The following is a 26,604-nucleotide window of genomic DNA, read 5'->3' as shown; positions in this document are numbered from 1 at the left end:
TAAGGATTAAACCTCCACACAGTTCATACTGATTCAACATGTTAAGAATGTCATCTGTGTGATTTTATTCAATGTAACACACACTGCATGAATTCTATAATGTTTATTGGAAAAAAATGTCTTTGTGCTTATATTTACTAGAACACAGGATATTTTACGCATGCCTTTATTTTACAAAACTGTTAACATCTTTTTGTATGACACAAAATAAAATATGCTAAAGAATGTGGGAAACTACAAAAGTTATGTGGCACCATTAACTACAATTCGGCACCATTAACTACCCCAGATCTGTTTCGTTACAGACATTCTTACAAATATCTCTCTTTGTGTGCAACAGAACAACAAACTTTACACAGATTTGAAACAACCCCGAGGGTGAGTGAATGATGACAGAATTTTAACTTTTTGGTTGAACTGTTCCTTTAATAATTGTTCAACTTTTACTATTTCATGAACCTAAATTTATTTATTATTTTTTTATTTTCGTTAAAGATCAAATGTGTCATTTCCAAACATAAGTCGACTGGATCACACCATCAAGGTTCTGAAATTTGGTGTTTTGTTCCACAAATTTTGCAGGAATTCCCTTTAAAGAGATAGTCCACAGCAAAACAAATTCTGTTTTCATTTACTCACCTTTGAGTTATTCCAAACCTGTATCAATTTATTTGAGTGAGATATTTGGATGAATGCTTGTAATCAAACAGTTCTAGGACCCCCTTGACTCCCATAGTAGAAAAAATGAGATGGGTCAAAAGTGTCCCAGAACTGTTTGCATTCCTACATTCTTCAAAATATCTTCTTTAGTGTTCAACAGAACAAATACATTTATAAAGAAATGTTCCTAGCATGTTAGTCAATGGTGGCCAAGAACCGTTTGGTTGCAAGCATTCTTCCAAATATCTTTCTATAGATTCTTCCATATCTTATAGATTTGGAACAACTCGAAGGCGAGTAAATGATGACAGAATTTTTATTTTATTTTTGATGTTGTGGGGCTACAGTACTAAGGATTTTTCACTGAGTGAGGAGTTATGCTCTCCCATTAGTAGAATGAAGCCAATAGCATTGATCATCAGAGTAAGTGATATCTACTATTATAATAATTAGCATTTGTATAGTGAAATGTTAAAATATTTTGGCTTCAAGGATTGCAGAGAAAATGTCACATTAACATGTGCTACAAACATTATAGAATTAATTTGGCCTTTATCAAACAAGAGTGTTATTATATGCTGCATAAATATTGACATTTTTGGGGGCTGCCCTTCTCTCTCAAGTTTAAACTTCTTCTGGACCGGATTTCAAAATGTCTAATTGATGTTTTTCTTGCAGAAATTGTCCATGATTACAAATGAGTACAGCTGAATATATTCGAGTGCTTTAATAAGGTTGCTATCTCAGTTGAAACAGCTGCTTTCTGACGCTTCCAGCAACAAGAAGTTTTAACTGAGATTTGGGAAATAAAATATAATTTGAGCCTTGAGGTCCTGGAAAATTGATTTAGTTAGGGAGTATATGAGCTACTAGTAACCTTGCAGTCTGGAAATGAGGTTTGGTATTATTTTCAAGCAGCAATAAATAAACACTAAATAAAACAAGAAACCCTTCTTAATTGAAGATATTGTGAAGTGTTTGTACTAAATCAAGCCATACGACAGAAATAAAACTCATAAAGTCATCGAAATCCAAACCATTCTATGTGCACTTTATTTACAATGATTCCATATTCATGAATATTACAAACCCTTAATCTACAAGTCACCATCCGTATACACTTCTGTAGCCTCATATGAGAGAGCTGAGCATCGGCAAGCCTGGAAATACCATTTAGTGTTTTAACTAGAAAAGGTGCTAAAATAAAATCATTAAAAAAATGATGAGAGCAAAGAACGTATAAATGAAAGCGCACATTAAAAAAAATCGATTCGTTTTGTCAAAATTTCACCGTAAGTCTGTTGTTGCTTTCATGTCAGTTCCCATGTCAAACCAAAACGATAAACATCCTTGTAACACGTAATGGCTGATGTGTTCAGTAAGGTTCATGTAGTAATTCTCTGGCTCGTACTCTGTTACAAAGGCATAAGGGTGAGTTCAGTTTGCACGTGCCGATTAAACTACGCCACCTCCTTCAAAGCACTGTCAGTTAGCCGCTCCATATAGTTTCGCAGTTCCTTGGAGTCGCCGATCTCAACGTCCTGACACACCCACTTAATATCGTCATCCGACTCCAACCCCAGCTTCTCTTTAACAGGGCTGACGCTCTCCACCGGGATGGTTGTAAATGTGGTAAACTTCACGCGTTTCCGTTTGGTGGTCGGCGAATCGCCCTTGCTGTCTTTGGTGCAGACCGTAGTGCTGTCCGCTCCTCTGTGCACCTGACCTTGAACGTTCTTCTGCAGAGAGCCGCCGTTGAGAAGCTGACTTCCTTCTTCTAACCCGCCTAAGCTGGAGTCCATGATGGTAATGTGCTCTTCGGTCTGCGGAGACAAACTCCCGTGACTCTCCAGAAGTTCGGCGTCATTTCCCAGCCACACCCAGTCGTGCGAGTGGTGCATGTTCTCTTGACCTTCGATGGATATCTCCTTGTGTCTGTACTTGAGCGTGTAGGAGATGCAGTTGATGAGAAAGACCAGAATAGCCAAGCAGAAGACGCCTAACAAAGCGTACATCCCGATTTCGAGATCAGTTAGTCCGTGAGGTGTCTGAAGGTCATCGGCGTCAATGTTTTGTCCACGGGGAAGATCCACTTGAGCGGGAAAGTCAGAGAAGTCGATGGGAATGCCCGGCAACTGGCTCCCGTCATCTGAGAGTTTTTCTCCACCTGGTCTTCTCACGATTGCCGTCTTGGTGGTGGTCGTGATTCTTCTCGTAATTCCGTCTTCCATGTCTGAGATAGAGCTTCCGTAGTAATGGTTGTCCATTCCGGTCCTGTCAGGCAGAGACGGGTTCTGTTGGCGGTCACCTGGTCTGCTGTACGCATCCTCGCCATCCTGGCCGTAGTCGCCAGGCCTTAAAGCGCTGTCGCTGCGACCAAACTTCACACGGATGTTGCAGTTTCCGGCTGCCAGGACACTGCGACGTTTAAACTTCTGACACACTTCAGATACTGTCATCTCGACATGCACCAGCAGTCCTTGACCCTCGGCTCGTGCGGAAATGATGGGCCACCGGCCTGCTGCGTCTTGGCGCACGGACACAACTTCTTCATCCAGAGACGTGGCTGTTAGGAGAAAGTGCTCAGGGTTGTAAATGTCCAGAGGGGCCATGGAGCCGTCACTGAACTGCAGCCAGGCACTGATTAGCGCCTCCTACAGAGCACAAAGAGTAAAACAAGACATGTGAGTGTTTCAGACACAGCAAAGGATCAGTTACAGGGAAATGGGAGTGGTGTGATTATGGAGATGGGATAACTGAGTTTATGAACGTTAATAAGGTGATTCACCTTATTAATCACAAAGAAATCCTGAAAATTGATTTTGATTAAAAAATTGATTTGTTGAAAGCAGGTAAGTGGGCAGTAGTCATTCAGATGCTGTAAATTAGAAAAGGCTTCTAATTTAAACCCATAAAAACTTGGACACGTTTTTCCTTAAAGTGACAGTAACCCAATAATAAAAATGCAGTCATCATTTACTCACCCTCAAGTTGTTTTAAATCTTTACAAATGTCTTTGTTTAGATGAAGACTGAGAAAGATATTTGTAAGAATGCTTGTAACCAAAACCCAAACAGTTCTGGGGCACTTTTGTCACCATTGTCATTTTTCCTACGCTATCCAAGAACTGTTTGGTTACTGACACTCTTAAAAACATTACTCCTTTGTGTTCATCAGAACAAAGAAACTTAAACAGATTTGAAACAACTAGAGATTCATTTATGACAGAATTTTCACTTTTCGATGAAGTATCCCTTTAAAGGTCAAAACATTTTGGGATTTTAAATACACAAAATTTGAACTCATGAACTTTAAAAATGAACTTTATTAAGTTAGTTGTTCCAGCAGTTGGTTTAGGTCTGGACAACAATAATAAAATAACATTTGTTTAAAGATTAGACAAATGTTGCGTTAAATCAACATTCATTTTAATTCCTGTCCTAAAATTATTTCTTGTTTAATGTCAAGATTTGGTCAAAACAGGTTAAATGCTAAATAGGGCATTGTTTCAAAACATTATAATTGTTAATTATTGACATAATTTTTGGTAACAAAACAAAAGTTTTTATATTTTAGTTGACACCTCGTAATGTGTTTGGATTGTGTTGGTGACATCATTTACTTAACCTCAAATTGTTTCAAATCTGTATAATTAACATTGTTCTGATGAACACAAAGAAAGATATTTCAAAGAATATTTATAACAAAACAGTTCTGGGGCATTATTATAGTCGGAAACAAATCTACTATGGTGGTCAATGGTTCGCCAGAACTGTATGGTTTTCCACATTCTTCGTGCAACAGATCATTGAAATTGAAACAGGGTTGATCAACTTGAGGGTAAGTAAATGATGACAGTAATTTCGTTTTCAGGGGAACTATCCCTTTTAGGGATACAAAAAGCTTAAAAATGACCATCTTCTAAAAGAAGCGAGCTGTTGCTAAACCGAGGTGTGTCATATTGATTGAGACTGTCAAGCAGGAGACGCTTACATTGAGTTCAGGTACTGAAGCAATGCACATACCATCTCCACTGAGTACATTAACAAAGACATAATTAAACATGACACACGGTAACCAATGGCAACCATAGTTACTTTCATCCCCGGGATGAAACAACAAACTTGTGGACCAAATGGCCAAACAAAACAAAAACCTTAAAAGTTTAATTGTAAGAAGGTAGTGTGTGGACTTCATCTTAAAGTTAAGATGGGAGCTATACAGTAAAATCTCCAGGAAACTGATATTTCAATAATTCCTCAACCAGAAATACATTATGGAATACAAATAATTTTAAATCTCAACCTTGTCTAGACGACATTTTCACCATCATAAACTTGTTCCCGGTAGACTATGCTGCCTCATGAATCTGCTCTATTCTGGACAGATATTTACTCAGCATGTCATGTGTTTTTTGTGGATAAGGCAAGACCAAAATGGAATGAATCAAGCTCAGCCAAACCTTTCATTCATCATGGTTTAATACTCTGCAGGAGATCACTTAAATCAGAAGAGTCATTTAGAAACACCAGCACATTTATTCGGTTTATAGTGTCGATAAAATAATCGCTTCAGCTCATTAAAGATGTATATTTTTTCATTAATCATGTATTCATTGTATTTCTTCTGATTTCTATCTGGCCACCTCTGTTGTGCGAAGCAGTTTTAAGATGAGTTTACGCAGTGCTGCGCAGATCATTTAACGTTTACACTGAAAGTAATGCGAGAATATTACTCTCGCCTTAATATGATGTCATACACTGACGCACTGACGCAAACAGTCTGAGTGCTATAGCTAAAAAGCTGCTAACCGCTTAGTGTCAGTGTACTGTCTGTGTACTGATATTATGTAGAAATGCAATGATGTTATTTGATTATATAATTCAGTTCCATGTAGTCTTGCAAAGAATTAAGGTGTTAGATTTTTCTTGATTTACAAAAGTGCATATACAGCACTTATACACATATAATAATATGTGTAATTGATAAAAGAATGTACATGTGCTTGAAAAGAGAAAATGACTTCAGTTTCTCGTTTTACACACTTTGTTTCATATAACCCCTTGTTAATGTTCTTGTAATTTGTAACATCTTATATTTTTGTAATGTTTAAACAGTTATCTGTTGTATGGCAAATGTTTAATTAGCCAAACAAAAAACAAACACGTTTAAGAGTAAAAAATGTTCTGGCTACGCCCCTGTATCTATGGAGATACTTTCCAGCAGAGAGTCATTTGAGAGAAAGATCTTAAAATTTAACCCCGAGGAGGTTGCTTTGATTTAGATAAGTATGTGAGTAACATTTTGTATATTGAAGAAAGAGTTTTGTATATTATATTGCATTTCTGTCAATAGATCCTTCTAAAAACCCTGTATTGTTCCGTTAACGTCTTTAAGTCCTTAAGTATAACTTACTATTTTTCCCAATAGAAATCTTTAAATTGAATTAAATGTGATCTTTTTACGAGCATTAAACCATTTGGATGCCTTGGTCTCCTTAACCAAAAAACATTTGATCCCATAACTAGTTTACAAATCCCATTACAAATTTCTTCATCATTGGATTTCCCCCCAAAAAAAGTTGGAAACCACAAAATGAAGGCATCAATATTCAACTACGGCAAATCAAACTTTCAATATATTATATTTGAATCGATGCAGTTTGCCACTGCAAACTTCATGTTTTTCTTTAATTTAGGATTGTGACTGGGTCAGTCAGAGTATTTTAAAAAAGACGATCCAGAGATCAAAGTGCTCTCCCTGTTCCTCTCAGTGGGTGGAGAGAAGTCAGATTAACAGATATGAATAGATAACAGTCCCATTACAGATACGAGAACGCATGTACTGCAGGGATTTGCAACACACAAGTCTTAAGCTCTTCACTTATCAAGACATCATAGCCCGCTGTCCAGGGATAACATGCTACAAATCCTCCTGCGGGGAGGGACTCCCTGAGCGCTCTAATAACACAAAGACACAGAATGAACGAGGCTGGTCATGCTGATGTCTGTAATACTTTAAAAGCAAACAGAACTGAGACTTTCAAAAGGATTGGGACAGCTATTGTTCTTTCGCATGAAAAGAGTATAAATCGGATTTATGCATAAATTGGGCATAAAAGTTGATCACAGACAATTGAAAGGCAAATTTACAGTACACAATTTTGTGAAAAAAGTCACTTGTTTTATGAAGACTCCAAAGAGAGTCATCTGCAAGTAAAAATGTAATCCAAATTCCGTCACTTTTTATTACTCTTACATTCAAAGGCAATTCTGCTGGAAATTTGAAGAACACTGAGCCCCTGCGTCACTTTAATATGAAACTCACTGTCACGCTTCCACATGAATTTACAGACTACAGTAGAAATCCTCTGGGTATACAAACCCACATCTGTTGTGCTTAATTGAAAGGATGGTGCTAAAAGAAGCGAGCTGTTGCTAAACCGAGGTGTGTCATATTGATTGAGACTGTGAAGCAGGAGACGATTACATTGAGTTCAGGTACTGAAGCAATGCACATAGCATCTCCTCTGAGTACAATAACTAAGACATAATTAAACATGACACACGGTAACCAATGGCAACCATAGTTACTTTCATCCCCGGGGTGAAACAACACACTTGTGGACCAAATGGTCAATAAAGAGAAATGCTCCCTAAATAGGCTCTTCCTGCACTTATAAAGCTGTTGTTGATAAAAAGGATTGCTGAAATTGAGCATTTTTCAGGAAATGATGTGCTAACAATTGGACACCAGAGGAGGGCTGGTATTTAATTCAAAAGCAATGAATGACTGAATCTGATATGCTTAAGTGACAGATATTATTAGACATTTTTATTTATATGATTATTAATGATGATTTTTGGAGTATAGCAACTGAATGAATTATAGTAAAATGTGCAATTTTTATATACTGTAAGCTTAAAGAATCAGTGTGTTGTTTTTTAGAGGATCTATTGACAGAAACCCAATCTAATATGCATAACTGTCTTCAGAGGTGTATGAAGTCCATCCCTAATGAAGCGTTGTCTTTTTTATCTTAGAATGAGCAATTTCCATGCAATGGTACTCTTGCATGGAGTTTGCCATGTTGTTTCTACAGTAGCCCTAAAAGGAGAAACTGCTCTACAGAGCACATTTCATAAATAGGTCTTTGGCAAAGAATCGAAAACACGCCAACATCTAAGTTCTGTTTCAGCCAACGTAGTGCTTCTGAAGGGAGGGCAATTCGCAACCTCACCACTAGATGCCGCTAAAAAATTACTCAATGGTCCTTTAAAGAGACTTGTTCTTAAGATTGACATTTCTCCCCATTATGGCATTTTTCTGTAGGTTTTCTTAACACGTGGACAGCTTTGAAAGTCATACTGTATAATGAACATGACCTATATAGAAAATGTGAAAAAACTGCCACCACAATGGTGGGGTATTCTATATACTGTACATCTATATCAAAATCTTTTTTCATGAATATTAAATGTTATAAATTATTATATATATTTTTTTAATTTCATTTATCTATAAGGAGAAAAAAAATATTTTGGCAACACATTAATTTATTACAATATTAGAATTTCACTACGATTACAAACACACATACAATATCTAATGAAAAGAATGACGGTATCAGTCAAATTCATCTTACAATTGGTTTGTATTGTATTTTTCTGCTAATTAATATTTACATAATGAATGTAGGGAGGCATAGAACAGTTTGCCATTGTGACTCTCAAGACAATAAAGTATTATAGAGGTGCAAACCAGGGATTACTATGTAAGCCAGTGCAAGTGCCAACCAGATGTATGTGTGTGTTTGCACCCACTAAACTATAATTTGGGGAAAATGTGTACCCAGAATGAGTATTACCTGACAAATCAGATCAAAACATCACTGAGGAACAACACTATAAAATACAGCAAATAAAGCCTTTTTAAAATTGTAAAAATACAGTTTTTCGGGTTATGGTTAAAATTTGCATTAAATTTTAATGTTTATAACTAGCTGTGTATAAAACAAAAGTCTATGAAATGTCCTCATTTGATAAATAAGTAAATGTGTGTAGGTTTGGACCCAAAAATCGATGGAAACCAGAACCTATAGAATCTCCCTTAGGCCTATTCACACAAACAAAGGTATTTCTGCAGCTTTTCTATGCGGTTTGGCTGATCAGGTCACTAAAACCAAACTTTTGACAGGGTCAAGACTTTAAGAAACTCGCTTGTATAGTGTTGTCGTATAACCGGTGAATCCAGAGATTTTGGTTGTGATGTCGTACTGTGTGGTGTCAACTCCTTGGTAGTAGCCAACCGGTCATTTTACCTTTTTTTATTTGACCCACTGTGTGACCTCTGCATTTAACCCATCCAGTGAGTAGTGAACACACGGACATCAAGTGATGAACACATGTACACCCGGAGCAGTGGACAGCTATCACTGCAGCGCCCGGGGAGCATGTAGGGGTATGGTGCCTTGCTCAAGGGCACCTCAATTGTTACCAGCCGGCCCTCGGAAGCGAACCAGCAACCTTCTGGTCACAATTACGACTCTCTAACCATTAGGCCACGATTGTCCTTTTTTTTTTTTTCTTCATTTTAAAAGGATAAGACGTCAAGAATCTGGTTGTAAAAAATGGCACAAGTACAACAAATATAACAGAAGTGTACATTCATGCCCTATACTAATATTTTGTTTGTGGATTTACCTGTTTGGGATTGCTGAGCACTTCCTGTGTGGTCGCCGTGGCACTGATGGCTCTGTTGCTTCCTGTGCTGAGCTGCAGACTGAGCGCGAGACCGCTGACCAACTGCAGGCCCAGTTCAGTGATGGTCACTCGATCATCCACAACCCTCACTGTCTTCTCTGCCAGTATAGAGTCAGACAGCGGAGACAGAACCTAGAGAACAGACAAAACTCTGAATAATCACAAACATCATATGGATTCTCATAGTCAACACAGGATTGCTTGAGGTAACAGTGATGCTACAGGGATTTACCCCCAAATACAGAGAAAAATATCCCAAACACAAAGCTGTGAAGCCATCTAGTGATTGATGCAATAAAAAGGTGTTACAGGCAGAATCTTTCCTGCCCACACTTTCACAGCAGAGGAACTCATATTAGCTATCTTGTCTCGAAGCAGCAAAATAAATCCAGATGACTAACACCTCCTCAGACATCCATCCATCCATCCATTTTCTACCGCTTATCCGAACTACCTCGGGTCACGGGGAGCTCCTCAGACATGTACATGGTAATATCAGCCCAAAGTGGGCTGCGGAAACATAACATCTTAAGAAACAGCGGTTTCTTTAGATGGATTATGTCACCTGCTACGGTACATAAACGAGAAACCAGAAGACACATGTACCTGAATGCTAGTCATTCCAGTATCCATTCCCTCCAGAATACGTCCATCTCTCAGCCTGGCGATTCGTGGGTTCTCCACTTTCAGGAAGTCCCAGACTAGATCTGTGATATCCACCTGCCAATCACTGCCAAGCATGTGGGCCACCTGACCTCGCATGACAGACGACTCGGCTATGAAGTGTGTGAGCACACGCACCATGGCCCTCTGATACTGCAACGTGCAGGTCTTTCCTCTGCGCTCTTCATCATCATCCTCACTGTCCCGCGTCGACCTGGGAATGTCAAATATAAAAGTGTATTATAACAAAAACTATTAAAAGGCTTCATGATCAGATCCAGCATATCATCGTTGTCAGACTTTAAGCTTGATATAAAATGTGCAGTCAACAAGTTAAAAAGCTCCTTTTAATACTTTTTATATACAACAAAGTGTTTCATTTCCTTCAGAGATGACTGTTCTTCTCTGTTCATATCAGATGCCAACGTTAAAAACTAGGCAGTATTTAAAGATAAGTGTCTAATGTGTTTCAGTAAACACACTAAGAAACTGAGGCAAAACTGCTTGAAATATGTTTACAGTATTTATACAGCAGATCAAACTCATAACAGACAATCCGAAAATTGCTAGAAAGAAAATGATATTTCGTGGTTCAGCATGTGTGTGAGAGATACTGTCTGTGGTGAAATGAGCACTGTCTTCTTATTCATTCATAATGCAGCGCAAACGCACGACAAATTCAATGTGTGTCTGATCAATTAACACAGATTAATCTGAAACATTTCCCCTCACACCGCAGAACAACTGTTTTGTTCCACCTCATTAATAACTCGACATGCACAATATATATATATTCCCATTTAAGTTTATTTACTGTATTTAAGAAACAAATCAATTCATATATTTACGTTTAGTGAGAAATTATATTCCTTTTCTGTTTTCATTACTTAGCAATAGTAAAGCAGAACATGCTGTATTGCTTTTTGTAACTCAAAGAGGAGGTTAGTCTCAGGTCATGTATACAAGGACACATGCAATTGACTGTGAGTCACTATTTATATTAATAATACACCAAATGCATTGATGTAATGTATGCGCAGTAAATCTAAGGCGTCTCGCATCAGAAAACAGTTCATGCCCTCTACACAAGTTTTTGACAATTTGCCTTAAATCGTAGTCACCCTTTTATAATACAAAGCTTAAAATAGTGAATAGGAGGAAATGGGGGTGAGATAAAGACACCGTTTAGACCAAATCTAGTTTAAGAACTCTAAACATGTACATATGTGACCCTGGATCACAAAACCAGTCTTAAGTAGCACGGGACCTTTTTAGCAAAAGACAAAAATTGTATGGGTCAAAATGATCGATTTTTCTTTTATGCCAAAAATCATTAGGATATTAAGTAAAGATCATGGTCCATGAAGATATTTAGTAAAAGTCCTACGTTAAATATATGAAAACTATATATTTATGAGTGGATGGCCTGCCACAGCGCCTCTGGTTAACATCTTCAAAGGCACTTTTCTCAATATTTAGATATTTTTGCACTCTCAGATTCCTGAGCTTTAAACGGTTGTATCGCAGCCAGTTATCGTCCTATTCTAACAACTCATACATCAATAGAAAGCTTATTTATTTAGCTTTCATATTATGTGAACAACTAAATATCGAAAAATTTACCCGTAAGACTTTGTTGTCTAGGGTCACATATGAGGATGATGTTGAATAATGTCAAAATCAAACAATTTGACTTCTAAAGTCACTTTGTACTATTTTTGTTCAATGCTTTCATCTGCTACAATAATGTTATATCTTTGATTATATTATTACATATTAAATAAAACAATCAGTTTTGATTGTTAATGAATGCGTAATTATGTATTTTTAATAATTGAGACATAACTGTCTACACACTAAGCTTTGATTGTTTAATAATGCAAAAGCACTCTATTTTAAATGTGCTCACCTTTATAACCGAGAGTTAATATGATTTGACATCAATGTGCATTTATTAAGTACTTTTTGACCTGTAACTGACAACCTGTGATTTGTTTTCATGTAATCATTTATAATTCACATCCTGACAATGTGAAAAATCTGATTTTGTAATTTTTGGAGAAGGATGAAATATTTACAAATGGCATTTTGTGTTATCCATCCGTTGTTCATGGCACCGACAGCACTTGTTTATTTACCTACACTGGAGATCAGAGGATGATTCAATAAACCATATTTTTCACAGAACAGACAAATCCCTTGAGGGCCAGCCCCTCACTAACACAACATATCTCACTCACGCAGTGTAATTTCTTGATCCGGACACGAATAGCCATTCCCAGCGATGGGACTTTATCACGCTTGCCTGGTGTTGAGCGAACGCTGTTAACACCATCCCACAAAGTGAGGGGCAGTGTGGCACTGTACACTCCATGGGTTTGGCATGAGTACAGCGATGCTCTCTCGGGTCACTTTCTCTGTCTCTCGCATTACACGGACCAACTGGCAGTGAATTTGGCAGAGGCTAAAGAACCCAACGGTTCCTATCTTGTACATATACTGTAAATAAATGGATCCGGGTTGCCATGTCCACTTATTATAAGCTCGTTTGGACTTCTGCTTAAGGCGTGCTAATTCTTTTTGAACAAGTTTAATGTTTAGATATTAAGTAAACAAATATTTTTGGAAGTTTTAAAGTTTTCCTCATATAATAATAATACATTTATATTATTACTGTTATTGTTGTTAATAATAATAATTACAATATGTACAAAAGTATTATTACTCTTATTGTTAATGATAATAATATTAATAATAATAAGATGTACAAAAGTACTATTTTATTATTATAAGTTGTAGTACTGTTTATTAATAATATGTTTTATTATTAGTAGTAGTAGCATACTATTTAAATAATTTGTAATCACAACAACAACAACAACAAAAATATGTAATCTGTATGTATTATTATTCTCATTATTATTATTATTAAAACCTCATATTATTATTTATGAAAAATAAAAATGCTTCATATTTGTGAAATAACATAATTATTGAAAAGATTACTATAAAGAATTACTTTAAGGCATTTAGGGAAATTTAGCCATGTTTAATGTAAGCATTCAACATAATCAAGTCAATTATTTAAGCTTATGAGCTTGTGTTAAATAACCAAAAATTATTTACAGGTTTATTTATTTGGGTTTTATTTTGGGCTTTCTTTGTGAAATCAGTTTGTTTTTTGTTCTTACAAGATCTGGCAACACATAAATGGCTCATCAATGCCCACTAACATCAAACCATAATGCTGTTACATCAGCAAGGTCATGCCCATTATCCCTCGACAAATATAAATGTGTGTGTGTGGAGATGGAAATTCACTGTGAATGCATAAACACACACGCACGGCTCTGTGATATTTCAATGCAATGGGCCCAATTGGACAATTTCTCCTCTCTTGCATGAAAAATGTCTCTAGGTCAAACAGAACAAACACGGGGCGACACAGTCGTTTTTCATGTTAAGACAAAAATCGAAATTACTTTCTGCCGCAATCAACATTACGCCACAAATCCTGTTGAGTTGAGCCTGGAATCTGTTCCTTCAATGTCTTGAAATCTTGTCTCGTAAATATAATTAGCATATTTAAAGTGAATGTTATTTTCAGTATTTGTACCAAAGAGAGCACAAAGCTGACACTAAGAAACACGTGGGAGGTGTCGCAGTAAGGGTGACGCCACAACATGAGTGAGTGGGTTTAGGTGTCACCTCTGCAATGTGCATTATCGCCACAGGACAGTAGAAAGTACTTTGGGTGCCTGTCACTGAACAGGAACATGATTGCATCAGGTGGCAGTCTTGTTAGTGCCCTCCGAGATTGATGCTGTCAGGAGGACGGGAATCGAGCGCCTCATTAAAGTCCACTCGATCCAGCATGACAGACAACCTCCCAATGGAGACACTGTACTGTCTATGAAGACCTTACCTGTTGTAGGGCGTCCTACTGATTACATTTAGCTGAAGTTTATTATATTTAGAAACATGCACAACACCAGGGGAGAACTGACTATTACCATTGAATTTTGTGTTCCGTATTATACCAAGCACTGTACCATATTTAAATAAAAACGATGTCATCATTTATTCACCCTCATGTGGTTCTAAACCTGTATGTGACTCTTTCTTCTGTGAAACATATAAGATATTTTGAGAAATGTCTCAGTGGTTTGTGACCCTACAATGGAAGTCAATGGGGGTCAATGTTGTGTAGTTATCAAAATATGTGTGTTTTGCAGGAGAAATAAAGTCATACAGTTTTGAAATGGCATGAGGATGAAGAACTGAATGAATGAATTTACAATAATCCTTTAACTCTGTCTTTCTTTTTCCTTCTCTAAGCAACTCAGATTTATTATAGATTGTGCCTATTCACGCAAACGGTTTAAGCTATTATCGATTATTCATAATCATTTATTGATTTGAGATCAGGGCAGCAGTAATTTATTAAATTAGGGAGAAAATCCATTACTGCTTAAATCAATGCCATGTTCCTTGCATTTGAACGTCATGTCACCTAGAAGTATATGGGTTTTACTTGCATCAGGTCTGCATTTGTTAAAAATGAGCTAACAAAATATTTCAAATCAATATTTCATCTTCAAAAACTTATGAGGTAAATGGCCGTGTAATAAGTGGGATAATGTACATGCAGCCGCCTGTTATCGGGAATAAACCTCTTCAGTGTGATCACACTGTTGGGGTTTATTCTGTAATAAAACCTGCACTGTAAAAACATTATTTTTTAACTGTTTTTCAATATATAATGTAAAAAAAACTATTTGCAAGAAGTACTTTATTTACAATAAAATTATTTAAAAAAAGTATGGGGAAATTTACAAGAACTGGTAAAACATTTAATTTTAGATGAATTTTCTTTCTTTTACGGTTTATTTCTGGCACCATCCAATTTTACAGGATTTTTTTAAACAGTTTATTTAGACAAAACTGTAAAAAAAAACATAACATTACAGAAAAAGAATGAAAATTTACCAAAAAAAACAGGGAAAACATGATTTACAGGAGGAATGTTGTTTTACGGTTTATTTGAAAATGTCTTATTTTTACGGGATTTTTTACAGTGTGGCTGGATGTAGACTATTCCTTACATACCATCCAATTGTTTAGAAAACAGAGCATATCTCCTCAATCAGCCAAACAATTTAGGGCTTCATTCAGGCAGCGTGCATTTAAAGGTCGAGACTGACCTCATCAACCGCCGATGTCTCAGGATACATCCATCAACACTGTATTGTTTTAACAGCATCTTAACACCAACACTTATGCCGTGAGACACTCACAGCATCCTAACACTTAATGAGACCATTCTAGCACATGTACATACAAAAACAATTAAAAACAGCACAGACACACGCCAATAGTAGCTAAACGACTATAATAAAATATGACCATGGTTTACACTTTAGTAAATTGAATAGTATGAGTGCTTGGATGTCTGAGAGCAATTCTGTTGTCAACATCAACATGTTAATTAAAAAGTCTGAAAGAATCGATCTGGTGAAATAAATGGCCCACAAACTTAGTAATACAATGCACTCACACAATTATCCACCTGCTTAATGTAATCTCAGAAAAACACTAACACGCAGATAAAAATAAGATGATGTAGGTTGATGTACAAAGAAGCGTAAAGCAATTAGCATCCAACATTCTGTGCAGCTCATCTCATTAGCTGTTAACACCTCTGTCCTGTGTATCCATAAATAAACCATAAAATAAGATATTACGAACAAGCCCAAAGCATTCAACTACCAAATTAGTAACCAGGGAGTTATTTCTCTAATAGTGTCTTAAACTGAATATTTTAGTCAAAACTAAACATGAAAGTGCATCGCCAAAATGGAACAATGTGTAAATATTTACTGTACACGTTGTTCCATGCTGGCGATGCATTTTCAGGTTTCTTTTTGTTTTCATGTCTCATACAAACTTGTCAGGTACTTTCTGCTGTGTGAAAATTGATGGAGTTTGGAAAGAACTGCCACCACAAAAATGAATGTGCTCTTGTTAAGCTCTTGACCAAACCATCAATCCTTGATTCCATGTTCTAACCCTCACAAAAGTCTCTCAAACTTCTGCGGTCTGGCAAAACAAACCAATGGGACCTATTGAGAACTTCACATTTTCCAATAAAGAGATTCATATTCTCTCTGTGTTTTCTCAGTTTCTCACACGCTTTGTGAATCAACGTGTCACGCGGGACATTCTGAAATGGAGACAGAGGAAAGTGTCTCCATACCTCCAGAAAATCGTATATATTGACTTTATTCTCTTTTGAAATCACAAACCCAAGCATACCTGAGGGTTATGAAGAGTGAGATGGAATACGTCCACATGCTTATGAGACACACCGGGTGATATAGGAGACCGAGTGCATGCTGGGAAATCAAAGTATCGAGCATTTGCAATTTCTTTTGCAAGGTTTAAATTGATCAAGCCTCCATTGAGCTGGCTTAGTTTTCACCTTCTGGCTGTTGACTGTTTCATAACTGGCCCTGGAACCCAATATCTGTGTACTGTACTGTATTCACATATTTTACAGAAAAACACCTGCAGACATACTAAAATATGAATGCATACGCAAATTACCCCCCCCCCCAAAAAAAGTTCATACCTCTGAGCGTTACTGTTTATTGTGATCCTCCAGCCTTTGATCTGACTGAGTTCTGTATCTGAAACTTCAATATGCAGGGGCAATTTGGGAATCCAGACCTTCACCTCCAGCTGGGCCTTCAGGTAACTGTAGGTGAAGTTCACCAGCATTTGCACCCGTCCCCTCATCTCTTTGCCATTCACATAGACGTAGTCACATCTGTCTGATACCTGTGAACAAAAAGAGAAAGCCGGTGACAGAGAGGTGAGGAAAGAAACGAAAATTGATCTCTCCGACACACCGTAGCGAACTCCATGTTACCGAAATCAATACAATATATATCTCAGTAACAGAACAGATCTATTGAAATGGATCGACCAGACTTCACAGCACAGATAAGAGGAGAAAGAGAAAATATTTTAGCTTGAAGAGGCACACTGAACCTATGGCAAAGCATGGGCAGAATTACCAAACAGTTCATACAAAGCTAAAACCTGCATCTTACTGTAGTCACAAATATCCTTCAGTTTCGTTCAAGAAGGCAATAAATGTAGAGAAATAGCATTGATCTGGTGTTGAACACTCCTTATTTACGTTATATATTATGCAGAAAATACAGCACGATGACTGCAGATCATCAAATATGGTCATTTTATCTCTTTCAGTGTGTTTAATGATGCATTTTCATCATTTTTACAAAACTTTCAACACTGTCGAACTATTTTTTTCTATAACTGTATAAAAATACAATAGATGAAATCAAAGAATAGAGATACAAGTAAAAAACATATTATTATATCTTCATTTAGATTTGGGTCGGTTTCTTGATGAGCAAGTTGTCAAAGACTTTGTCCAGATCAGATTTAGAATGTTTACCATAACAGAGCATTTGCTTGCTTTTGGATCTGTACATGCTGTACTCATTCAAAAGATGTATAACAGCACCCCTTACTGTATAACAGTGAAACCATAAACCAATGGAAGAACTCGTCGAGTCTTCTCAAAAATTATTGAAAAACGTGTAAATTGTGTAGAACAGTAGTGTTGGCAGGGAAAGAGTAAAGGACTTAAGACACAGTATGTGCATGCGCGCAGACAAATAATACTAAATAATATCACGTATACTAATTCATGGTGATGAATTGATTCCAAAATAAATGTTTGTGTTTATATAAGCACATTTAAGTGCACACCCACACACACTTAAAAAAATATGTACTTACATATATATACACATTTATATTGAAAAATATTTACATTGTGTATACATACAGTTCTACTCATATTTTCTTAAATATAAACAGATTTATATTATAATCAATGAATCACGCACTAACATTACTTCATATTTAAATAAAAATCGAACAATTCAGAAAAAAACATGAATGTTGGTTTGTATGAGTTGACAGCAACTGATTCAGCAGAACCAGATGACACCTTTTTTCAACCTCTGGAGGAATAGGACCCCACTTTGTTTATAATGAGGGGTAAATATGAGAACCTCTTTTCTTAAATATGACAGTCTGTCTTCTTGGTGGTGCCTTCTGACAACATGATTTTGCGTTTCATAAATGAAAAACTACAGAGGCCACACACACACGCGCATCATCAAAGTGTGGCCAGCAGCACAAAGATAAAAGTATGACACACACACACAGCTGACAAATTTTGTGCATAACCCTTTCATATTAATAGAGCTGACTGTCTGCTTTCTATTTGTAAAAACATTTATTCCTAGTTTCCCATCTCATAAGGAATATTTAATCTCTACTGCTAGGGTTTGAGAATGTCTCGCCAATCTACTGTATGTTCAATTATATCAAAAATCTGTTCTTAATTACTTAAGTAATATTTAGTGTCCCATATTTTGTAAATTGTTAATGATGACCGCATTCATTATTAAGTTAAACACAAAGAAAAACTATTCAATTTATGCCAACGATGTAAATACTAAGCGTTGCAATCCTTTTACCTATTCTGACAGTTATCATTTATATTTCATTAAAAATCACAGAAAACAGACTTTATATTAAAATATATATATATTTAAAGGTCTAGTTTATGAAATTTAGCACCATCTAGTGATGTGGTGAATTGCAACCAACGGCTCACTCCCCCTCCCTTTCGAAGCACTAAGGTGGTTGAAATAGGACTAAAATGTTATTGAGCTTCCGCTTATTTATCGATGGAAATAACGTATTCAGGAAACACGCTCTGTAGACCAGTTTGTCCGTTTTGGGCTACTGTAGAAATACGGATTGTCCAAATGTTGGCACTAAACAGAAGACGAACCATAATGATGGTTAAACCTTCATTCTCATCCCTAACTCAACACATCGGACAGTCAGAGAGCAGTAAGACAAGACCTCAGTATCAGAACATCGTGGTGTATTGCTTTCTACACTTAAGGGCTGTTAGAGTTGTGAGAGTCTGTTTCACGCCTGTCTGACTGATAGAGCTGTCTGCTGTCAGAGTCTCTCTCTCTCTCTCTTTAGCTTTATTTCTGTTACTCTCAGAAACATAGACTTTTACAAGGCTTGCCAATATTAATATGCTAACATGAGATTAATGAAACACTTAATGGCACATTTAACACAGCTAACACATTGATCAACAGTGCCACCAAAACCTAAAATCTGGATCGCAGACTAATGAACATGATTTGTAAAGTTATTCACTTTTACACCACTGTTATTTTTAATTGGGTTTAAATGCATTGAAAGTTTTAGTTAATGTAATAAATCAGTTTCTTATTCACATTAACTATGGATATATTCCAATGCTTAACATCCACATGGACAAAAATATATTTTAAAAGCTATTTGCAGCTCAGCTTTATACTGTATATTTTTAGTGTGACTCAAGTGTCCAATTGTTGTCTGACAAACAACGTTAAGGCAATGTTTACCAGTTAAGAGTTCAGTTCAAGTTTATAGTGCTTTTCACAAATGTGAATTGTTGCAAAGCAGCTGAACATAACAAACATTATGAAACAGACTATAGATGTAGTTATAAAATAGGGAAAAGTATGCATTTCACATTTTTGTGTCAGATGAACATATCAAATCTGTAAACAGACTGTTATATTCACATCATATATAATCAGGTATGCGTCTTAAAACTTTAACAGTGAATACTGAACAGGCATATCCATACATGGCTAGTGTCAATGAAATAGGTATGTACAATAGTAAACCACAAGACACCTTATCTGATAGACAGGTATCACGTTAAAGGAACAGTTCACCAAAAATGAAAATGCAACAGAATTTTTTTTTTTGTTGTGCTGAGCGCAAATTATGACATTTGGACCAGTTTTGGGGCACTATCGACTATCAAAAAAACTATGGTGGTCTCAACTCAACTCAACCTTATTTATTTAATTTTCATTGTTACAAAGTCAATAGTGCCCAGTACTGTCTGGTTACAAGCATTCGTCCAAATATCTTCTTTTGTGTTCAACACAACAAAGACATAAATATAGGTTTGGAACAAGTCAAGGATGAGTAAATGATGACAGGATTTTCATTTTTAGGTGATCTGTCCCTTTAAACCCCACATGCCATTCCAACTTAATGGAAATGGGACAAAAAGGATTAAAACAAGAATTATAAATTACATCAAGAACTTGAAATATCATCACAAAATGCGCAGGAGGGAGAATGATTTGTATGGTGTATCTGTTGTATGGTGGACTTTCAATATTACTGTAGCTCAATATTAATAATAAAATGAAAAATTGCACAACCAATGATATAAAAAACTTAAATAATAATAAATAAAATTACAGTACAGTAAATTGTAATTCAACTCAACATGTTGAAACTCCAAACTACACCTACATCACTGACAATAACTAATGGTGTACAGCTGTAATAAACTTCTACAGACACACAGACATGCCATACACAAGGTGTGATCATTTATCTCTGCCGTAGACTGTGGTATCCTCCAGAACGTTGCACATCCTGACGGTTAAGTCTGGAAAATTAACTACCTGTCAGATGTGTCCAATCAGACCTCCATCTGACCCACAAACAGCCCCCTCATACACGTGTTTGGCTGAGCAGGTCTGACAGCACAATTAACCGGGTCTAAACCTCCAACTCTGGTCCTCTGTGGAGAAAAAACTATTTTTTCTGATATTTAATCAGAGCTGAAATGCATCCAAGGAAAGCACATTAGATTTTGACTTCCACACACTTTCATCTACTGGACCGGACGGCCTTTGACTGCTAATGGGTTATCCAGCATTGACTGTCTGTGTCACTTCTTTTGGGAGAACCTGTAATCTAAACTCACCTTTTTTATGTGCTCATCAGTTTTACCTGACTGCCTACCAATAGTGCTTTACATCAAGTGCCATACTTCATTGAAAGGTTCTTTAGATAACACCTCTCTCTCTCTCTCTCTCTCCCACACATCTTCATTCTATAAGGCCTAAGAATGAGCAACATCGATTCCTAATGCGCACACAAACTCACACGTTGACTTTTACACAAGGGTCCTTTTGATACATTTCTGATTTAATTGAAGATCTTTTCACTTTCCATTTTGTTTGCACACTGTTATTTTATAACCTACGGTTATGTGGCTGCCCCCCACAGCTAAACAACATTGACCTTAGACAGTTTTTGCTAGCTCTCGCTTTTAAACCCATAATGCATTCTGAGAGTACTTAAAACCTTCACATTATAGATCTGGAGCCTGATAGCAATCTTGACTTGAGAGGCTTTTTCAACTCTCATGTAAAAGGGGTCATATTTTGGAGAACCGAATGTTTTATAACTCTTTTTGAATTAAAGAGTTCAATATACGTTACTGCTTCACCAGTACACTTACAATAGACCATTTATTGAAACTATATCGTAAAAATGTTTCAGATGTTTCATAGGAAGTTTTCAAATCATAGAGGTAATGTCATTTACTGTAAATATGAACGGTTCCAAAACAGATATTTAATTGTGCATTCTAAGAAATATCATTCAAACTCCAGTTTGGTTGTTTTGATTAAGTAATAGAAACATAAATACAGCTAACTAACACTATACTCTTAAAAAAGGTGCTTCAACAGGTTCTTCGATGCCATAGAACCTTTAACATCTGAAAAACCTGTCAGTTTCACAAAAGGTACTTTGTGGTGAAAAAATGTTCTTCAGATTATGAAAGAAAGAGATAATTAAAAACATGACAACATAACAACATAATATTAATATAATATAAAGCACTTTAAATTTCCCTTTGGGGATTAATAAAGTAATCCATTTTTATACATTTGTAAAAACGGAGTTATCTGTTTTTGCAAATAAACTTTTTATATAGAAGTCTTAAAGGAGTAGTTCACCTTCAAAATTAGACTCTGTCATTATTTACTCACCCTCTTGACATTTCAAACCTGTGTGCCTTTCTTTCTTATGCAGAATACAAAAGCAGATACTTGAAAAAGGTTGGTTACCGAACAGCACATCCCCCATACACTTCTAAAACCAACGCTGTTCACAACATTCTTCAAAATATCTTCTTTTGTGTTCGGCGTACGACAGAAAATCATACAGGTTTAATATGACAAGAGGGTGAGTACATGACAACAGAATTTGTCTTTTGAGGGTGAACTACTCCTTTAAAGTTGCAGTACTCATAGGGTATGAATGGCCATGTTAGACAAAATAAATAACATTATAAGTGGACTTAAAAAGCGAGTATTTAATTATATTTCTCTTTAAAGTCTGTGAGAGACATGTAGTTGGTTGATTTCTTGAAGGCAAGTTTAAAGAGCGGTCTACTTTTTTTCCTCTTGACACTGGATTCAACACTTCAGTTTCCGAGCATCATATCAATAATGCAAACAATGCGACACAGCAGTTCCAGTCGCTTCTAGCCATATGGGAGAATTTTGACTACAAACTGAATATAGTGTCCTAAATGTTCAAAGGTTACATTTACTCACGTTACTGTATTGAGTAGATTTTAGTGTGTTTGTACTTTTTTAAGTAAATTTAAGTAATCTGTAATTTTACTTGTACTTAAGTATGATTTGTGTGATTTATTGTAATTCGTTATTATATTTAATCACATCCGCTACTGAGTAAAAAATTGAAAACATTGCAAGGATGAAGAGGTACAGTTAAATAATATTTGTAAACTCAGCAAAAAAAGAAACGTCCCTTTTTCAGGACTGTGTATTTCAACAATAATGTTGTAAAAATCCAAATAACTTTACAGATCTTCAATGTAAAGGGTTTTAAACAATGTTTTCCATGCATGTTCAATTAACCATAATCAATGAATTAACATGCACCTGTGGAATGGTCGTTAAGACCTTAACAGCTTACAGAGAGTAGGCATTTAAGGTCACAGTTCTAAAAACGCAGGACACTAAAGAGACTTGTCTACCGACTGTGAAAAACACCGAAAGAAAGATGCCCAGGGTCCCTGCTCACCTTACGTGAACGTGCATTAGGCATGCTGCAGGGAGGCATGAGGACTGCTGATGTGGCTAGGGCAATAAATTGCCATGTCCGCACTGTGAGACGCCTAAGACAGCTCTACAGGGAGACAGGAAGGACAGCTGATCATCCTCGCAGTGGAAGACCACGTGTAACAACACCTGCACAGGATCGGTACATCCGAATATCACACCTTCGTGACAGGTACAGGATGGCCAAAACAACTGCCCGAGTCACACCAGGAACACACGATCCCTCCATCAGTGCTCAGACTGTCCGCAATAGGCTGAGAGAGGCTGGACTGAGGGCTTGTAGGCCTGTTGTAAGGCAGGTCCTTACCAGACATCACCAGCAACAACGCCGCCTATGGGCACAAACCCACCTTCGCTGGACCAGACAGGAGTGGCAAAAAGTGCTCTTCACTGATGAGTCACGGTTTTGTCTCACCAGGGGTGATGGACGGATTCGTGTTTATCGTCGAAGGAATGAGCGTTACACCGAGGCCTGTACCCTGGAGCGGGATCGATTTGGAGGTGGGGGGTCCGTCATGGTCTGGGGCGGAATATCACATCACCATCGGACTGAGCTTGTTGTCATTGTAGGCAATCTCAATGCCTTGCGGTACAGGGAAGACATCCTCCTCCCTCATGTGGTACCCTTTATGCATGCTCATCCGGACATGATCCTCCAGCAGGACAATGCCACCAGCCATACTGCTCGTTCTGTGCGTGAGTTTCTGCATGACAGCAATGTCAGTGTTCTGCCATGGCCAGCAAAGAGCCCGGATCTCAATCCCATTGAGCACGTCTGGGACCTGTTGGATCGCAGGGTAAGGGCTAGGGCCATTCCCCCCAGAAATGTCCAGGAACTTGCAAGTGCCTTAGTGGGGTAACATCTCACAGCAAGAACTGACAAATCTGGTCCAGTCCATGAGGAGGAGATGCAGTGCAGTACTTCAAGCAGCTGGTGGCCACACTAGATACTGACTGGTACTTTTGATTTTGAGCCTACCTTCATTCAGGGACACATTATTCTATTTCTGTTAGTCACATGTCTGTGAAACATTTTTAGTTTATGTCTTATGGTGTTGACTCTTTTAGTGTTCATACAAATATTTACACATATTAAGTTTACTGAAAGTAAAAACAGTCAGAGGACGTTTCTTTTTTTGCTGAGTTTACAAATAATGCTCATACTTTTGTTGCACTGGTAACTAATAAAAAGTTTGGACAGTTTAGTTAAAGTCAAAACAACATTGGCGCATAATGCTTTATTATATTCCGATTTTCCATTGGATTGTAGTCAATTCCCTTATTAAAGATTTTCAGTCGTATGTCTGGGCTTTGGGTTTTACAGTTCTCACATATGATAGTTAAATCTCGTTTTGCAGAAGAAAGGTTAGCTATTGTGTCTGCACCACATTAACGCAGTGTGTATGGAACCGAACTGAACAACTTCTGCATATATTTACTGTATACTGTATATGCAGCTTCATGAGAAAAACTAAACAACAAATGCAAAGCTCGTAAAATAAGTAAACATGCCACAACCATGTGAGCGCTGTGAAGCTATGAACATGAAGAAAACACAGCGTATCTGTCTGTGTTTTAGCTCAAATTGCCTCACTTAACCAGTCTTTGACCGAAAACAGCAGATACGTATCAAACAGATTAAATTCTTTGGATTTATGTTTCTTGTTCACTTCGATCAACGGCAAAAATGTTGCCATGGTAACAACCGGCGAGTTACAACTGTCAATCATTACATTTACTCTCATTCCGTACAAACGTGGAATCCTGCGTAAAACCATGTATACGAGGTTTCACTACTGAAACTTAGGAGTGTGTACCATTGATAATTTGATAAAAAAACTAAGGCTTAAAATGTTTTTTAAGGGTTAATTTTGCTTCTAAAGAAAATGTATATTGATTTAATAATTGTTTAGTTGATATTTCTGCAATATGATTCTGTGATATTTCTGCAAAACAAGACAAACAATTCTTTATTTGTTGCAGTGCACTTGTAACCTGTTTTTATATATACAATTAGGCACTATGATGACACTTGTTGGTGATGCACAAAAAAGGAGAAGTTCCCTAGCTTTTAAAAAGTAACTAAGTAACTTTTACTTTGAGTTAATTTTAAGCAAGGTACTTTCTACTTTTGCTTGAGTAGATTTTTTGACTGGTAATCTTACTTGAACTCAAGTACAATTTCATCAAAGTAGTAGTACTTGTATGTGAGCATAATATTTTTTTTTACTTTTCCCACCTACAGTATATACGTTTGTTTTAACATGCTAGTTACACGGGAACATTAGACAGATTTCAACTGATTTTATATCAGCCTGATGATTCTAGCCCGTAATCCTTCTCCTAACCATAAACATCACACAAATATGTGAACAACATTAGAAAATATAAAAATGTAATAGGACCGATTCATGAGCATTTTTATGTAGTGTGGACCAGTAAAATGTGGGTTTTCAGGACAGTTCACTGGGTAAGTGAGGACATTTGGACCATTACACACAAAACATTCAAACAAAATGTTTAAAGAAATGCAAAATACAAACTGTATAGTTTAATGCACAACAGCTGAAGTTGAAAATGCACACAACACAGGTTATACAGACTCATTCCATCAGTGCACACAACAAGCTTATTGCTCACTCTTTCAAACACAACATACAGTGAACTCAATCTGTCAGCCTGATCGATAGATAATTGAAAGTTTGAAAAATGAGAGAAAATCACAAGACAGTCAGTAATTGACTACACAAATCGAGGATGACTTGAACCCTTGAATACAGATGGAAAAATATCAAGGTTCTCTAGGTGAGAACTTGCTGGATAAACAAATACTGTAAATCATGGGTCTTCGACCGGGGTCCTCGGCCCCTAGGGCTATTTGTAGAAAATGTTAAGCTTGGGTACAGAAATATTACAACCAATTTTCTCTCCAAGCTGCGCATGTGTGCGGCCACGCGGATTCATTGAAGCTTCCGCATATTGCAATTTTAACCAGCGTGCGGACAAAAACATCCATTCAGGCAGAAGAAGCATTAGAAGAAAGTGAACGTTACATCTGCTTCACCGTCTCACTTTGAGTGGTTCAGAGTACGCATGAAAGGAGTTGCATGCAAATAATGTGCATTCCCATATATTTCTGAACTTTTGTTAAAATTTGTTAAAGCTATGCCCTAATTTGACAGCCAAATGACACCACATCACTTCTGCATTGTAAACTCTGACAAAACGATTGTACGTGTTTAAAATCAAAGAAACGCGTGACGTGTACTGATGGTGCAAGTCAAACAAAATGCCCCAAAAATAACGCGGACTCGTTGCATCCTGTTATTAATAAAAATGATAATAAAAATACACAGAAAAGTCAGTATGTGCAACAGTAATATAACAGTGCTAATGTAATGTCTTAACATAATATTGCTGTAACAATAGGG

At 36.8% G+C, this 26,604-nt stretch overlaps 1 protein-coding gene across 1 annotated transcript in view; it reads right to left on the bottom strand.

Annotated features, from left to right (window-relative positions):
- Positions 1 to 1,690: 1,690 nt before the first annotated feature.
- The window catches only part of si:dkeyp-14d3.1 (transmembrane protein 132C), a 212,679-nt gene continuing 187,765 nt past the window's right edge, over positions 1,691 to 26,604 (bottom strand). The window contains exons 6-9 of the mRNA XM_056729972.1: positions 16,717 to 16,925; positions 10,029 to 10,299; positions 9,363 to 9,554; positions 1,691 to 3,314 (exon numbers count right to left, since the gene is read on the bottom strand). Coding sequence (XP_056585950.1) covers positions 2,121 to 3,314; positions 9,363 to 9,554; positions 10,029 to 10,299; positions 16,717 to 16,925 — 1,866 coding nt within the window. The 3' untranslated portion in view covers positions 1,691 to 2,120. The remainder of the gene's footprint in view (positions 3,315 to 9,362; positions 9,555 to 10,028; positions 10,300 to 16,716; positions 16,926 to 26,604) is intronic.

Source organism: Triplophysa dalaica, chromosome 18, assembly GCF_015846415.1.
Source record: "Triplophysa dalaica isolate WHDGS20190420 chromosome 18, ASM1584641v1, whole genome shotgun sequence".
Classification (NCBI taxonomy): Eukaryota; Metazoa; Chordata; class Actinopteri; order Cypriniformes; family Nemacheilidae; genus Triplophysa; species Triplophysa dalaica.
The sequence above is the reverse complement of the archived record's forward strand: the minus strand, read 5'-3'. Positions and strand labels throughout refer to the sequence as shown.